At 38.8% G+C, this 16,499-nt stretch overlaps 2 protein-coding genes across 2 annotated transcripts in view; both read left to right on the forward strand.

Annotated features, from left to right (window-relative positions):
- LOC122088965 (uncharacterized membrane protein At4g09580-like) overlaps positions 1–4,356 on the forward strand; it is a 17,639-nt gene extending 13,283 nt beyond the window's left edge. The window contains exon 4 of the mRNA XM_042658388.1: positions 3,734–4,356. Within this exon, the coding sequence (XP_042514322.1) occupies positions 3,734–3,865 (132 nt within the window). The 3' untranslated portion in view covers positions 3,866–4,356. The remainder of the gene's footprint in view (positions 1–3,733) is intronic.
- A 3,117-nt stretch (positions 4,357–7,473) lies between these two features.
- LOC122079339 (protein EI24 homolog) overlaps positions 7,474–16,499 on the forward strand; it is a 19,746-nt gene continuing 10,720 nt past the window's right edge. The window contains exons 1-3 of the mRNA XM_042645761.1: positions 7,474–7,754; positions 7,845–7,910; positions 8,841–8,991. Coding sequence (XP_042501695.1) covers positions 7,642–7,754; positions 7,845–7,910; positions 8,841–8,991 — 330 coding nt within the window. The 5' untranslated portion in view covers positions 7,474–7,641. The remainder of the gene's footprint in view (positions 7,755–7,844; positions 7,911–8,840; positions 8,992–16,499) is intronic.

Consider the following 16,499-nt stretch of genomic DNA (forward strand, 5'->3'; position numbering starts at 1 on the left):
AAAAAAAAAAAAAAAGGAATAGAGAAGAGAACCAAAGTGATGGGGTTTGTAGAAGCCTAATGATATAGGTTTAGAAACTCATTTGAAACAAGAATCGCAGTGAAGGGGAGAAGACCAGATTTAGAATAAATTCAATAAGTAACAATTTAACGACTCAGATGGGAATGAAATTCTGGTCGGATGTCACTTTAATGGTCTAGAATAAATCCTCAAAATATGGTTGAAATCAAAGGGTCAGATATGGAGTTATGGACTAATCCTATTGGCAATAAGACTCCAGAAGAATCCCACTTGAATTAGGACTCCAAGAAATCAACACCAATATCAGGATTTGAAAACATGTGTATATTTAGAATACTATTTGATTACCAAATATGAAATCCGATTTGAAAACTGAGATGCATACAATGAAAAACAGAGGTTTCCAGCAACTGAACATGAAGAATAAGTGAATAACTGAACCAAAGACCTTTTAAAAGTGAGAGAGCTTGAGAATTGAAGAAGAAGAATTCATAGGGGGGAAAAAAGGAGAGGAGAACCGGAGAACTGGAGAACCAAAGAAGGGAAGGGGGGGGGGGAAGAACAGAAAGGAGGAGCTGACATGTCTGGCTGAAACCGGAAGCTCATTGATTTCCCCTTTGCTTGGATTCTTCTTTTTCCCAATTTTCTACTTTCACTCTCTTTTTTAAATCCTGCAAACAATCAAGAACAACAAGAAGATAAAAGGAGAAAAATAGTTAGATTAATACAAAAAGATCTTTTTGATGAAATACTTACCAATTGAAGTCTTGAACTTGATCAGAGTCCACCTCCCTTCTCCCCTCTTCTTCGGTTCTCAGACCGTCAATAGTGTCAAATAAAATAAAGGAAAATAGAGAGAGCAAGAGAGAAAGAGAGAGTCAAACTTAAGGAAATAGTAGATCCAATCGTATGATTGCTTCTGCCCTAATCTTCTCATTAAAATGCTAACACTCTATTACAATTACAATAGGACAGCTGTCCAACTATGACTAGGAATATAAAACAGAATAGAAGACTACCTTATTTGTTCATGACTTATAGGAAGCTAATATCAGTCCTAGTACAACTAGGACTCCTATAGGAATCTTGACTAATGGAAGTCCTAGTCTGCGCAACTCACAGACCCCTCCTTTCCTCTCTCTACGATAACTTCTAACACTCTCCCTCAAGCTAGAGCATAGATGTTAATCATGCCCAGCTTATTACAAATGTAGTCCACTCTACTACCCCCCAAGGACTTAGTAAAAACATCTGCAAGTTGTTCTCCTATGCGAACATGATTTGTCGAAATAACTCCTTGTAGTTTTTCACGAACAAAATGACAGTCAACTTCAATATGTTTTTTCCTCTCATGAAACACTGGATTAGAAGCAATACGAATAGCAGCTTGGTTGTCACACCATAACTGCATAGAATAAGTACAATTAAAACCAAGTTCAGCTAGGAGCTACTTTATCCTCATCAACTCACAAGTAACATGAGCCATGGCTCGATACTCAGATTCAGCACTAGACCTTGCCACTATAGCTTGCTTCTTGCTCTTCTAAGACACAAGGGTTCCACCAACAAAAGTACAGTACCTTGTAGTTGACCTTCTATCAATAGGAGAATCAGCCCAAATCTACATCAAAAAAACCTTCAATACGATTATATCCATGATCTGAATATACCAGACCACGTCCTGGAGCTTTTTTAAGATACCTTAGAATACGAACAATGGCATCCCAATGTGAAGTACGTGGAGTTGACAGAAGCTGAACAACACTGACAGGGAAGCAATGTCAGGTCGAGTCACAGTTAAATAATTCAGCTTTTCCACCAACCTCCTGTATTTCTCAGGATCGTCTAACACATCACCTTCTTCAGGCATAAGTTTCACATTTGGATCCATTGGAGTATCAACGGGCTTGGATCCTAACATACCAGTTTCTGAAAGTAGATCTAAAACATACTTTCTCTGAGACAAAGAAATTCCTTTTCTTGACTAAGCAACTTCGATTCCCAGGAAGTACTTTAATCGTCCTAGATCCTTAGTTTGAAAGTGGTGCTGCAAATGAGCTTTCAAACTTTGATTTCTTTAACATCATCTCTAGTAATGACAATATCATCAACATAAACAACAAAAAATATCCTCTTTCCATCGGACTTCCGATAGAACACAGAATGATCACTGTCACACTTTGACAGTCCAAATGCACATACCACATCAGTGAATCTTCCAAACCACGCCCGAGGAGACTGTAAGCCCCTACAAGGACTTCTTGAGTTTGCACACCTTTCCACACTCCCCTTGAGCAACAAATCCCGGAGGTTGCTCCATATACACTTTCTCATGCAAGTCACCATGAAAAAAAGCATTCTTCACATCAAGCTAAAACAACGGCCAATGAGAGGAAGCCGCAAGAGAAATCAAAACACGAACAGAAGCCATTTTGGCAACAGGAGAGAAGGTATCCAGGTAATCAATGCCATAAACCTGGGCATACCCTTTTGCCACCAGCCGAGCTTTCAAACGAGCAAGAGAGCCATCAGGGTTCACTTTAACTGCATATACCCAGTGACAACCAATAGCCTTTTGCCAGTGGGTAATGATACAAGATCCCAAGTCTGGTTTGCCTCTAAGGCACATAGTTCCTCTGTCATAGCAGCATACCAGAAACTGAGAGCTATTCTTTACCTTATTTTCTAAACAGTAGGCTATAAAATAGGGTTGGTTATTGATTTTAAGGATCAGACCAGCTCTGATACCATGTCAAATAAAATAAAGGAAAATAGAGAGAAAGAAAGAGTCGAACTTAAGGAAATAGTAGATCCAATCGTATGATTGCTTCTGCCCTAATCTTCTGATTAAGTAGCTAACACTCTATTACAATTACAATAGGACAGCTCTCCTACTATGACTAGGAATATAAAACAGAATAGAAGACTACCTTGTTAGTTACTGACTTATGGGAAACTAATATCAGTCCTAGTACAACTAGGACTCCTATTTACTAGGAATCTTGACTAACCGAAGGGAGGAGTCTGCGCAACTCACAGACTCCTTTCCTCTCTCTACAATAACTTCTAACAATAGCAGTCGGATACTTTTGTTTTATGTTTAGTAATATGATTCAATACGTCTCACCTAACTTGCTTATTATAAATCGGTGAATAAAAGCTTTAAAAGGGTAATAAGTATTTATAACATTAAAAAAACTACAAGAAAATCAATTATACTATATAGCGGGAACCCAGTGCAAAATTGTGGCCAAGATCACAATGCCATGGAAACCTAGGTTGCGCCTTTCTGCATTCGATAAATCAATTGTCCGCCTAGGGATTGGAAAGTACCTTAGCAGCTAGGCTACACCTTGACAACTACGTATGGCAAGGACATGGGAGAAATGTTACTGGAATTCTGGTTTAAAATAATGATGGAACTTTGAACTTTCAATATGTTGGAACAGCTGAAATTAATTTTCCTAAATATTGAAAGTATTAGTTAGCAATGTATTTGTCTGGCGTGCAGTGTTTATGAGGGAGCATTGTCTTTCCATTGCATTTCAGGCTTTAAGTTTATTCAGCCATGGTATTTTTATAAGAGGGTTTGATTGATGGTAGAATAATTACTGTCTAAAGTCTGATTTTGTCACGGAGAACTCTGAACCCTTGTGTCTTATGTATCTTGTTTGTTGCATAAAAACCTGACCTGTTCTTCTTTCATCATCAGGCTGGCCTTGCTCTGGGGGATCTGAAGTCAGTCAAGGATTTATATGATTTTAAGACCCTGGTTGTACTTTTCCTCATCGGTTCGGTGTCCATATTTCCTACCATCCTGAAGAAGAAGCGAACATATGAATAAAAACCTTGTCAGTTGGTCCCTCCTAATCTGCAAGCATACATGACTGGAGAAAACAGATCCAGTCTCATCATGATGCTGTCTGACCTAAGCACAGAAATTTGGGATCTCACCTGGGAATCATCCTTTCTAGCCATTAAAGCACCTTTGTGGAGTTTCTCCCTTGGGAGCTATCTGTCTGTGCTTTGACATATACAAGTGGTTTTACCTCCTTTTCCTCTTGTTTTTGACTCCCCCACCCCTGCTGTAGATGTATCACCTCCATTAATATCTGTTGTTTTAGATTTTTGGTGGCCAGGATTTTTACGAGGTCTTCCCTGGTATTCTTCCACATGAATAAGTCTAGACGCCTAACTAGATCGGAAATAGTGGCCTTGCTAAAGCTTCTTATTTTCCATTTGTAGGTTTGTCAGCTTGAGTTGTAAGGTTACAGAAGTGGTAGCTCTCTTATTTACTTTGATCATTCAAAATTAAATTAACTTGTGGATCTCATATATTCCGGCTCTGTTTGGTTGCAAAGAAAGAGAAGGAAAGGGAAGTGAACTTTTCAAACCTAATTGAAAAAGAAATTTATGTAATCATTACCTCATATATATTATATTATTAATTCAAAATCACTTTATATTCGATTATAAAAATTTTACTTTACTTTGTATTCAAATCCCTTGCATTTGAAAGGTAAAAATGTTCATCTAAAAAATGATAAATCTAAGTAGTTTATGTGCCAGCAGCAGTGGCAAGTCAAGGAGCAAGTGCTCTTCAAAACAAAGGTGCGCAATGAATATAAGGGTGAAACAATCATGTTGGATAATGGTTACTAAAGTCCTCTTTTTAAGTTTAAAGAAAAAAAAAAATCACTTCCCTTTCCCTTTCCCTTTAACTTGTCTTGCAACCAAACGGAGGCATTTGCTTGGCTGTATGAACTTCGTTTTCCATGGTGCTAACTCCTTGGGATGAGTTTTGAGGGAAAATTTATTAAACTCTGATGAGTTAAAATTTTTCTTTCGATATTAAAACAAATAGGCATTCCCCTAGCTTGAGCTGTAACAGAAGCTTGCTTCCTATGCATACTTGCCTGAGGAATTGGGAACCGGATCGGGTCCATCAAATTCCAACTCGGAGTTGAGCTGAATTGATTAGTAATCGGATGGAATTGGCAAAGGATGAGATCTTTACATTGTAATGCCATTTGGTATTAGTCATCCCTTCAGAAACCCATTTACAAAGGCATGCCTGAGCTCCTTCAAGGTGGGTGTTCGTTACCCATCACAGAATGTCCAGAGGTGAGTACCAATAGGTAATGGGAGAATGGGTAATGATTGCTATCAAGTACTTGAGATTGCATATGAAAGCATTGATATGAGTGAGATTTTTGCTTTCAGGAGAGATGAGTGGTCATTTTACCACACTTTGGGCCCGTTTGGTATCGTTTTTGTTCCAGAAATGCCATTTTGTGTCAAAAACGAAAATTTCAGTTTCTGTGACAAAACGCAGTTTTTAAACGAAAAAATGGTGTTTCAAAATTTCAGATTTTTATCGGGAATTTTTTTTTTTTTTTTTGTAAAATGGAACGAAACTGGGAAAACGGAACTCCATTTTGGAGTTCCGTCCAATCTCGTTTTTTCAGTTTTTTTTTTCACTTTTTGTTCCAAAAAAACAGAAACATACCATAAGTGCACCAAACAGAAGATTCCGTTTTTTCATTCCAATAGAACAAAAAAACTCCAAAAACATTTTTTTAGAACGATACCAAACGGAGCCTTTGTGTCGAGTATAGGCTTCTTTTACCTTTTACTTTTGGGAAAAGTGTTTATGAGCGTATAACGCATTGTATGTGAAATACATTTGATATTTTTATTTGTTTATTTTTTAGAGATGAAAGTAAATTGTAGTATTTCACATTAAAACTATATTAAGGGATAAAGAATCCTGCCTATCAGGTACAAGAAAAGTTCAGGCACAGCAGGAGCAAAATGATCACACTACCCCCTACCTTGTGTGCGCTAAAGATGATTTTGTAGAAACGCAACCCTAAAACGATGCAGAAGATAATGGAAAAACAAAATAAACAATGCACACAGATTTTATGAGGTTCGGCAAGGTTGCCTACGTCCCCGGTGAGATGAGATTCGTTTCACTATCAATGGAGAATAGGGTTACAATGTTTTTCCTCACATCTCTCCGTATTGCTTACATTACAGAGAAAGAAACCCTCGCTACAAATATATAGCGAAAAAACCCTAATCCGAAAAGTATGCAATTGCCCTCAAATAAAAAATTCGAGCGGGGGGTTGCGCCCCCCTACACCATTGCTATGCAGGGGGGCCTCCTGCCCCCCTTGCAACCCCCATGGCCCGCTAATCGGCTAGCGGGATCGTAGTCCTGCCTGTCTAGGTGTTGCACCAGTACTCCCTGAATTAAATTGCGACGGAATACAAGACATCATACACCAACAGCTTTCGCTTTTGCTCTTATTGACCTAGGCGTTTGGCATTTTCTGCACCAGAATGACAGGGTTCTTTTGCCCTTTTATTAATATTGAATTAACTAACTTTCAATTATTTGAAGACTCATTTTTACTCCTGGTTTATATATTACATTAAATAATAGTTGAAAATATTGTATAGGGAAATGTGAAAAAAGAGAAAAGAAAAAAAAGAAAGTCGCTTGGCTATTTGGCCCTTGCGTCCAAACATAGTGGCATGCAAAATTAGTGTCCCACCTGTGAAAAAAAAATTCCATTCATGTTGATGCGGCTATACACAAATTCTAAGTGACCTTTATGCTAAAACAAGAGCTACATGATTAGGCAACGATATTTTGCTTAGAAAGAAGATTGCAAATTCTTTATATTAGTGTAGGGGGTACACGACTAGGCTGCGATGTCTTGTTTAGAAAGAAGATTACAACTTCTTCATTCACATGACAAGAAGTTGCACTTGACTCAATACCAAAATGTGTAAAATTTTTCAAATCTTTTAATTTGAATTATTCATTTCCTATGTTATTTGCAAAATCGTCCTAAAAACAACTTAATCCACTACTTGAAAGTGGAAACATCCTTGAAAGAAAAACAAAAAAAGGGAAAAGGTTGTGGCACCGTTGTGCACACTGTCTCTCCCTCTCTCTTCTACTTCCTTTGAAAGTCCCATTTGTCCCTCCCATACTAGTCTGTCTATTGGTTGAGCCACTAGCTCCTAGAAAGCTGGCGGCATGCCCAACCTCCTTCTTAAAAAATATATATATATATATATATATAACCATAAAAGACAACATGACCCCTGGGTCAAGACACATGGGATGGAAAAATAACCACTCTACCCCACATAAATGGTGGAAATCTCATTACCATTGATGTTTCCAAATGTACTCCACTAGTGCAGAAGCCCCACTGCCTTTTACAAAATCATCTCACAACAAATAAATAAATCTATTTTGAAACATGGCAATCTTTCATTGAATTCCCTCTTTGTTTTTTTGGAACAGTGTAATGGGGAGTTCCTTTTCTACACTTCTCATTCTTACAGACGTAACGACAACGGAACTGGGTGGAAGTGTAAAAAGACTAGAAAGGCGCAACTCAACGAGCGCGTGGGTATTTACACTTTTCTGTGATGGTAACGTGGACATAAACACTTCGCATCTCTGAATATTTTTCCCAGAAAAAACACGGTCTCTCTCTTCTGTTCAGTTCAGAACTTCAAGATACCTAATAAGTCCAACGGGAATCGATCTTCAAGAACAAAACGAAATCCTCTCTCTGTCTCTCTATATATATTATGGCACTAACGATGGATGCTATGAGACCGAAAGTTAAGCAAGCCGTGTTACTATGGCTAGATGGTTTCAGGGAAGCTTGTTGTCTTCACAGGGTCGTCTTCCTCTGCCTCAGGTTCTTCTCTCTTTCTCCCTCCACTCTCTAATCCTAATTCTTTTCTATTTCTTTTTTATTCTAATAAAAAAAAAATTCTTCTTTTCACAGGTCGAGGATGCTCTTGATACGAACTGGGCAGTGTTTTCTTCTTAATGGCTTCCTTTTCTTAGGAAGGTGCTCTTAATGCTCTGTGGCTTCTCAATTTTGTAACTTTACTCTGTTCTTCTTATTATTGGATTGATATGATCATAATTTTGTGTATCCAGTGTAATTGCCTTTTGAATGTGGTTGATAAGTGAATTGAATTTTCCATATCATATAAATTTCTGGATTCCATAATTGGGACTAGAATTTGGGAATGCATATTCCTTGTATTTGGTTAAAGGTCTAAAATAATTTCTAGAAACAGTTAAACCTAAGTGTCTAAGTTGACTTGACTCAACCAATCCCCTCAACTGGGTGGTAAGAATTTTAGACTGTTCTCTGCAAACCACTTTGCTGCAATTTTATGCGCTGCCAATTCAAGCCAGGTGAAGGATGGGCATTGTGTCATGTTGTTTTGATTTGGTATAATGCTTTTTGGCCAATTCAGTTGGACAGGAATCCCCAATATTTATTTTTATAGTAATTGGTATAAGTTGTGTCAAACCAGAGTAACAACGATGGACAAAGCCTCATCCAGTTGGTCAACATTGGGTCTTACCTATAAAAAATGTAGTTCAAATTCCAGTTGGTAACTGCTGGGCCATTCCATAAGATTGAACTTATAAAATTTCATTGTGTTTCCTCCGTATATCCATTTCTGCAGCTTTCTTTTAACTTGTCCCCCATGCAAATGAACTGAACAGCCACCTGATTAGTTGGTTCTACCTTAACTTTTCTGTGGTTTCAGTTTTATTGACTCTTCTCTCCCTCCCCCCCCCCCCCCCCGAAAAATCTCCCCGTTGAAAATTTTGTTTAATAATGCGTTTGCAAATTGCAATTCTTGGGGTCATTATCCAATTGATGTTTAGAACTTATTGCATTTCGAAGTACTTTCTTGCTTGTTCAAAAATATCTGTGCTTGACTAATTTTAAAATTTCTGAGTCTCTTTGCTGTTGCAGTATGTTGGTCCTAAATTCAGTTGTCATTCCAACTCTGGAATGGATATTGCCAGATCAATGCCCAGAATTTGGTTCTTTCAATCAATGCTCATTTGTTGGGGTTGTAAAATTTTATTCCTTCTTACGTTCAGGAATGATTCAGCTTTTCTATGTAAGTGTACAGCTTTCCTATGTAATTAAGCTTTGCTCATTTTCTTTTATGACCCCCCCCCCAAAAAGTGAGAGAGAGAGAGAGAGAGAACGGTACATACTTATTATTGGATTGTGTCTTCATGGGGCTAATTTGTTAGTATTTATATTTTGTCAGGAGATTTGCACTACAAATGATGATTATGCATATTTCTCTAAGATTTTATGATTGATTTCTGCTGTATGCACCTAGTATTTATATAATAAAGGCTTCAGAGTGAACTATTCTCCATATTGTTGCATGCATGTTTCAGATTCACTTCAATGGTTCTTCTAGTTCTTTTATTTCCATTAATTAGTTCTACGATCTGAGTATTAACTTAATGTAACATTGAACCACAAGTGATTCAACCCCAAAATAGGATCACAACAGGACTCAGAAGATAAGAACAGTAGGTCTGGTTACAGGACTTGGAACCAACCTATAACACCACAAAATAAGACTCCCAAACAGTGCCTGATATGTACTATTAGACTCTCACAATAGTAACAACAGTCCCTCATAATAGATACAGCTAAGAGACTAGGACTACCCTAGCCGCAGGTGACAGAACAGGGCAAATCCGAGGAAATTAGCCAACTCAAGATCTCAGGTAATGAATAAATTTAAGGACAGAGATTACCATCAGTTATTGAAGACCATAATATAAACTAGGCCTCAGAAAATCAGCCTGACATAATGGTTGAATCAAAATCTGGAGCACTTCTTGAATTAGGGCAGAATTATGGAGATTTCTCGTAACTCAAAGATCAGACCTCAAAAGGCCTCCAAGTGCTGGTCGAGGGGTCCCAAGAGGGCTTTAACAATTCCTCAAAACATGAGCCTTAATGGCCTGATAGACTGGGAGATCTGCGGACTTGAAATCTTGAATGCTGCCTAGAATTCTCCAGAAAAAGGTGCCACAAGCCTGGATTTGTAAACTCAGGTCAGCAGCAGCAAATGGCAGAGATTGGGGTCTTCAATGAACCTTTTAAAAGGCCTCAGATGGATTAAATAACTCACAGAAATAAGGGAATAGAAGAGAGAAAAGGAAAATCGATGGAGGGGAAGAAGAAAGGTATTATTGGTTCAAGTCTCCCATTCTCCCCTAGGGAGAAAGGTGGCTATTCATGTGGAAGAAGGAGAAAAGAAAAGGGAAAAAAGTGAAAAGGTGGGCTGCATGGTGTCCTTGCAAGTAAGAAGTTGTTCAACAAAAAGGGAAGAGAAGAAATAAATGGAGGTAGGTCATGTGCAACTAACCTTAGGAAGGGGGAAAAAAGTGAAGAGGAGAAGAGTCTTCACATGGTAGGAAAAAAGAAAAAGATGGGACCATAATGTGCCCTAGGAGAGAGAAAAAGGAGGTTTGGGTGAATCTACGATGTGAAAAGCTTATTCACTTGTGGAGCTTGATGTTCCAAGGTTTTCTAGCACTTTGGACTCAATGAACGATGGGGATCGGCAAATTTCACTTCGTTGGTATAGATCGTGCAAGCGCATGCAAGATCTTTGTTGAGGTTGATGGCAGGCACTGAGGGCAAAGATCGGGTATCGGATGGCAATGAAGGGTTCAAGCTTCTCCTTGGAACCCTTCAATGGCCATAATGACTTCACCTGATGACAACAGTTGGTGAATAATCTTCTTATGTGAGAGGGAAGGTTCTAAGGAAGAAATCAGAAGAGTCAGACAAGATGATGTAAGATGAGTCGCTAGAGTTAAGGGATCTAGCAAACTACACGATTCAGTTTTATCATACGACTAACACTCTTTGTGAGGTCATCGAGTTGGCGAATCCGGAGGAAGTCTGGGCCAAGCGTACAAGTCTAGGTCACTAAATATATATATATATATATTGTAAGAAACGATTGTATGACTTTTGATTGTCAGAGGAAGCAAACTTCAAGGTGCATTTAGATGTGTTTGATAGGATACTAGCAGAGTTGTCTACTGTTGATGTTAAAAGGAAAGAGGAAGACAAGTCACTTCTGCTATTGGCTTTGCCACCTCCGTCATTTAATCACATTGTGAGTTTATGATTACACTATCATTCAGTAAGGACACTGTCAAACTTGATGAAGTTATTGTTGCTTTGTTGATAACGAGACACATAGAGAAGTAGTGGTGAGGGGACGTCAGAAGAGAGTAATTCTCTGGTAATAGGTATTGGACAAAGAAGAGGATGGGAGGAGTCCGGCAAGAATAAGGGTCACTCTAAGTCGAAAGGTGATAGAATAACTTGTCATTATTGCAATGAGGAGGGTCATTTAAAGAAGAAATGTCCAAAGCGTAAGAAGGACAAAAAGGTGAATGAAGGTAAACCATCCAATGCTGTGGTGGTGGAAGGGTCTTGGAGTGATGGAGATGTCTTTCTAACTACTTCATCAGGTATGGAAACTTCATGTTGGTTTTTAGATTCTGGTTCCTTTCACATGTTCAGTTTATTTGCTACATATCATGCATGTGATAGTGGTGTGATCAAAATGGTAAACAATGCTGAAAGCAAGATTGTCAGGACTGTGACTGTATGGATTCGCATTTTTATGTGATTGTGTGAACTTTGGCTGGCGTTAAACACATGTTGAATCTAAAGAAAAATATCATTTCACTACTAATGTTGGATTTAAGAGGTTACAAATGTTCATTTGAAGGTGCAGTTCTCAGGGTCTATAGAAGGGCCAAGATTTCGATGTAGGGATGGATAATTGGGAATATGTACATACTTGCAAGGAGTGTTAGAATAGGAGTTGTCATTGGAACTCAGACAAGAAGTACATGTGGACGACAAAGACTGCAGATAGTTCAGGCTATGAACAAATGCAAATCTCGAAAGAAACGGGTCTCTTTTGCTTTGGATATTGTGATTCGAACTCACAATATCAAAAGCAAAAGAGACCTGTTTGAAGTGATGACTTCGATCGTGTTCCAACAATAAGAGAGGTGGAGTCACATCACGTCGTGCAGTAGAGAGCTTGTGGACACTCTGGGTGGGGGTGTGGTTCATGCTGGTTTGGCTTTGGTAGACATCACAGATAATGGCAAAGTTTGCAAAATTGATATCAACATGTTTCTTCAAGTGGCTTGCAGACTCCAAGCCAAGGCAGAGGTTTGTTGCCTCTTGTATCTTGTATTATGTGGGGCCCACACAGTTATAATTGGGCTCTTATTTTTTTTGGTTGGGTTTTTTAGGTCCATTACATGTATAGGGGTTAAATTTTAATTACGTGGGGATTAGGATTTCTAGAGTACTTATATATTGTCTTTGGAAAACACTGGGTACAAGCAAAGGAGATCCCACAATGAGGTGGAAAGTGGTGTAGAGTTGTTTTTTTTTTTGCTAGTGAAAATTATCTGGTTCTCTAAAGTGGATGTAGGGCCGTGGTGAGCACATTTATGTGTGAAATCTAGTGTAGTAAAACATGCATTTTACATATTTAGAATGGAGCTACTTTGGGTTTTACTCTTTTTTTGCAGGTTTTATATTTTCAAGGCCTTAAGGACTATCGGATGCTATATCTCCAATTTTACACGTAAAGAGGTCCTATTTCTCTTCATGGTTGCGAAGAGGATGAAATTCTGAGCAAGATGGAAGTGTTCAATTGCAAGTATACGTTCGTTTGGTCAACCGTAAAAGTGATTATTCTTTTCGGGTCAGAAAAAGAATAATGGATCAGAACTGAACTGAGATGCAGAACCAGCCCATTTGCAGTTGTCCCAAGGGTATAAGGAATATTCTAAATGCCAATAAGGATCGATGGACCACATCCTTAAGTGATTGAAGATTTGTTTTTGGTAACAACAACTACCTAGCGTAGTTGGTGAGTTGTGGTGTGCAAAATCCCTTGCTTATTAGGAGGTCTCAAGTTCGAACCTCTTAGCTGCCATTTTGTTGAGGTTTTTTTTTATAAGATTTTCTCTCTCCTACTCATCACTTAAAGGAGGTCGGCCAAGATAGTTGTACGCAAGTTTGAAGAAGAGAGAGAAAATAAAGAGAAAAAATAGGAAAGAAGAAAAAAAGAAAAGAAAATAAAAGACAAGGGCATGGGTAGAATTTCCCATTAAAATAGAATATTGTCCAAATCCAAGCAAGAAAAATTGGCCAAAGGGGGTTTCTTGTGTAAGAAGAGAGAGAAAAAAAGAAAAAGGGAGAAAAAATAGGAAGAAAAAGGCAAGAAAAATCATGGAAGATCTCTTTCCACACGTTTTCTCTCGTCTCTCTCCTCCACTTCACCAACAAGATTTAAAAAAAAATCTTTTTTTTTAGAAGCTAAAATTGTTAGCTTCCCTCCCCCATTCTCTATATAATAGAATTAACACAAGGGGAGGAGGCACTTCATTATTCTTCTAGGGTTTTTTTTTTATTTGCTCTATCTCTTTCTCTAGTTTTTTCTTTCTCTAGCTCTAGTTCTAGGTTTATGCTTTAAACACTTTTGTAAGTTCTTTTTATTCAATTAATGCAAGCACTTTTGTTTTTGATTCAGTCTTTTATTTTTATTGTTTAAGCAATTGAAGTTATAATTTTCAAGTTCTAGTTCTAGGATTAGCTTTAGGTGACAAGAACAAGCTATGAAGCATGTCTTTCAAGTTCAATTTTTTTCTTCAGATTTGTTTTCTCTAGTACTAGTGATGGAGAACCCTTAGGGAAGGGAGGGGAAATCGGAGTAGAGAGGGGGAAAGGGAATCACACTCAACACATTCATTCAATAATCAAAATCACTCTCTAAATCTTCAATCGATTACAACTAATATATAGGAAAATAGGAACATGAAATTAGAAACTTAACTGGAATGGAACTAGCCTAAACTAGGAAACAACTATAAAAAGGAAACCAAAGCAAGGAAGTAAATCCTACTCCGACGTTCAAATCTGAAAAATAAAAGCATGAAATAAAATACTAAGTAAACTACTAATTTTATTTTCAACCCTTATTGGACCAAAACCCTGGGCTGGACCGGTTCTTCTTGGCTCTTGGCTTCCAAAGTCGGTCATGCTGGTCCAACCAAGAAAGGGCAGCCGTATCTGCATCAACTCTTCTCCTCTGAAAAGAACTCGACTCCATCGAGTTAGGGAAAGGACCGAGGAGACCGTCTAAAGGAATACGCTGAATGAGGAATGATCCCACCATTTTCTTGAGCTTAATTTCAGGGAGATCTTTGGCAGGATGAAACTTCATAGTCTTGTTGGCATGCTTGAAGGCATAGGTATTGGCATAGCCACAATGCTATACTTTCTTATCAAACAACCAAGGCCGACCAAGAAGGATATGGCACACCTTCAGAGGGAGAACATCACATTGGACTGTATCCTTAAATCCACCAATAGAATATGTGACTAAGCACTTATCTGTGATTTTGAGATTAATGTTGTTCACCCAAGCAACCTTGTAAGGATTAGGATGTGGTTCTGTATTCAATCCCAGCTTACGAACAGCGTCTTCAGAGACAACATTAGTGCAACTGCCCCCATCAATGACCAAGGTTAGCAACTGATCATTGCACTTCACACGAGTCTGAAAAATACTATTGCGGCGCCAATCTTCATTTTCAGTGGCCTTCTGAGTGGTCAACACATGACGAATGACATAAAAAGTATGTTGGTCATCGTCACTGAGAGTGTCATTCACTTCACCTATTGCACGCTCTTCTCTTAAATCAACTGTGTCAGAATCAAGTTGCTCTTCGGGAATATATGGTATAGGAGAATCCTTATCAATAAAAGCAACCAAACGGCTGGGACATTGGGCACTGATATGTCCAAATCCATGGCATGAGTAGCACCGAACTGTAAATCTTGAAGAATCAGAAGGTTTATCTGAACCACGCCGAGAGGGTGAGTATGGGCGAGTAGGCCCTGAAGATGACATTTCAGAGACATGTCGAGGTGGAGAATACGGCCGACTAGGTCGTGAAGAGGCCATAGATGTAGCACTTGCCTATGGTTTGCTAAGTGACCTCTTTTGGGTATGAGACTGTTGCCAAATGGAACTAGTACCTCGAGAAAAAGTATCTGCAAAATTTCTCTGGTTGTATGGGCGTTTCAGACTTTCCTCAACCTGATATGCTACTTGTACGGCGTCTTCCATGGTAGGCAATCGACTAGATGCAAGGGCAGCACTAAGTTGAGGGTGCAAACCATTGCGAAATTGTGCCACTAATACTTCTTCATTCCACTCAAAGTCAGAACGAGTGGCCAAATAATAAAATCTAGCAACATACTCCTCAACGGTCAAATTCTCTTGTTTCAACTGTGCAAATCTGAGATGCATGCGTTGCTTGTAATCAGAAGGCAAGAATCGCCGATTCATGACTTCATACATTTCAGCCCAAGTATTGACCAAACCAATGCCTCGGGTTCGGTTCTGTTGTTGTTGCTTGATCCACCAGACTCGAGCCGTGCCTTTCAGTTTGGCCTCTGCAAATAGGATCTTTCGAGCCTCAGTCAACCCGTACCATCTGAAGAACGTATCTAAACTGTGAATCCAGTCAAGGTACAATTCTGGATTATTGTCTCCATAAAAATCAAGGACATCCAGTTTTGCTGCTCTTTCTGCTCCATCATCATGCCTACCAGTCCCATATAGTGGTGGAGGTGGTGGTGGTGGTGGAGTATGTTGTGGTGGTGGTGGTAGCGTTACTGACGAATCCTGTGGAGTGGTGTTGGAAGAATCCCCATATTGAATGGGACTCTTTCCTTTATCTGCTGTTATCAAACGATCAATAGAAACTTGCATGGATCCCATGGAAACTTGCATAGATTCCACCATTGTTTTTAGGGACGTGACCATGTTAGTGAGAGCATCAAATTTTGTATCAGTTTCTCCTTTATAGGAATTCAGCTGTTGAACAACTTCACTATTGGCTACCATGGTGATGAGTAACAAAATAGCACTCAAAGAATAATGGTAGAATAGTAAATAACTGGAGGCTTAAAGGGCAGGGGCAGAATAGTAAATAACTTTTTTTTGGCAAAATTGTAATTTAATTTTTTTTTTTTTGGAAGTTCAAATTAAACCACAAAAGGGTGTGTCAGTCACGTGTGGGACAGGGGTTTAATTAGAAATAAAAAATATATGGGACAAAAAGGGGAATAAAGGAGAAAGGGAGGGGTATTTCTGGCAAGTCAAAAGAATTTAAAATAAAAGAAGGAAGAAAATAAGATTGTGGGTTGGGGTTTCACCGACAAAGGAGAGGAGGGGATCTCTTACTCAGAGATGGAATGAACACCAGTAGGGGTCGCTTCCAACGATGGGAACAGCGGCTTACGAGAAGGTTGATGCAAGATTTCAGGCCGGCAAGATGTTCGAGCATAACAGGCGGTGATGGAGGAAATCCGGAACAGGTATGTTCCCGTCTCCTTGCTTCTTCTTTTCTTCTTCGTCGACTCTCTCCTCTTGCTGCTCTTTTTTTTTTGTCTGATCTTGCCTCTCGCTGCCTCTTCTCTTCTTCTTCCTTCGCTTCCTTCTGGTTCTGTTTTCTCTCTTTCTGCTCTTTTTTT

This window comes from Macadamia integrifolia, chromosome 1, assembly GCF_013358625.1.
Source record: "Macadamia integrifolia cultivar HAES 741 chromosome 1, SCU_Mint_v3, whole genome shotgun sequence".
Taxonomy (NCBI): domain Eukaryota; kingdom Viridiplantae; phylum Streptophyta; class Magnoliopsida; order Proteales; family Proteaceae; genus Macadamia; species Macadamia integrifolia.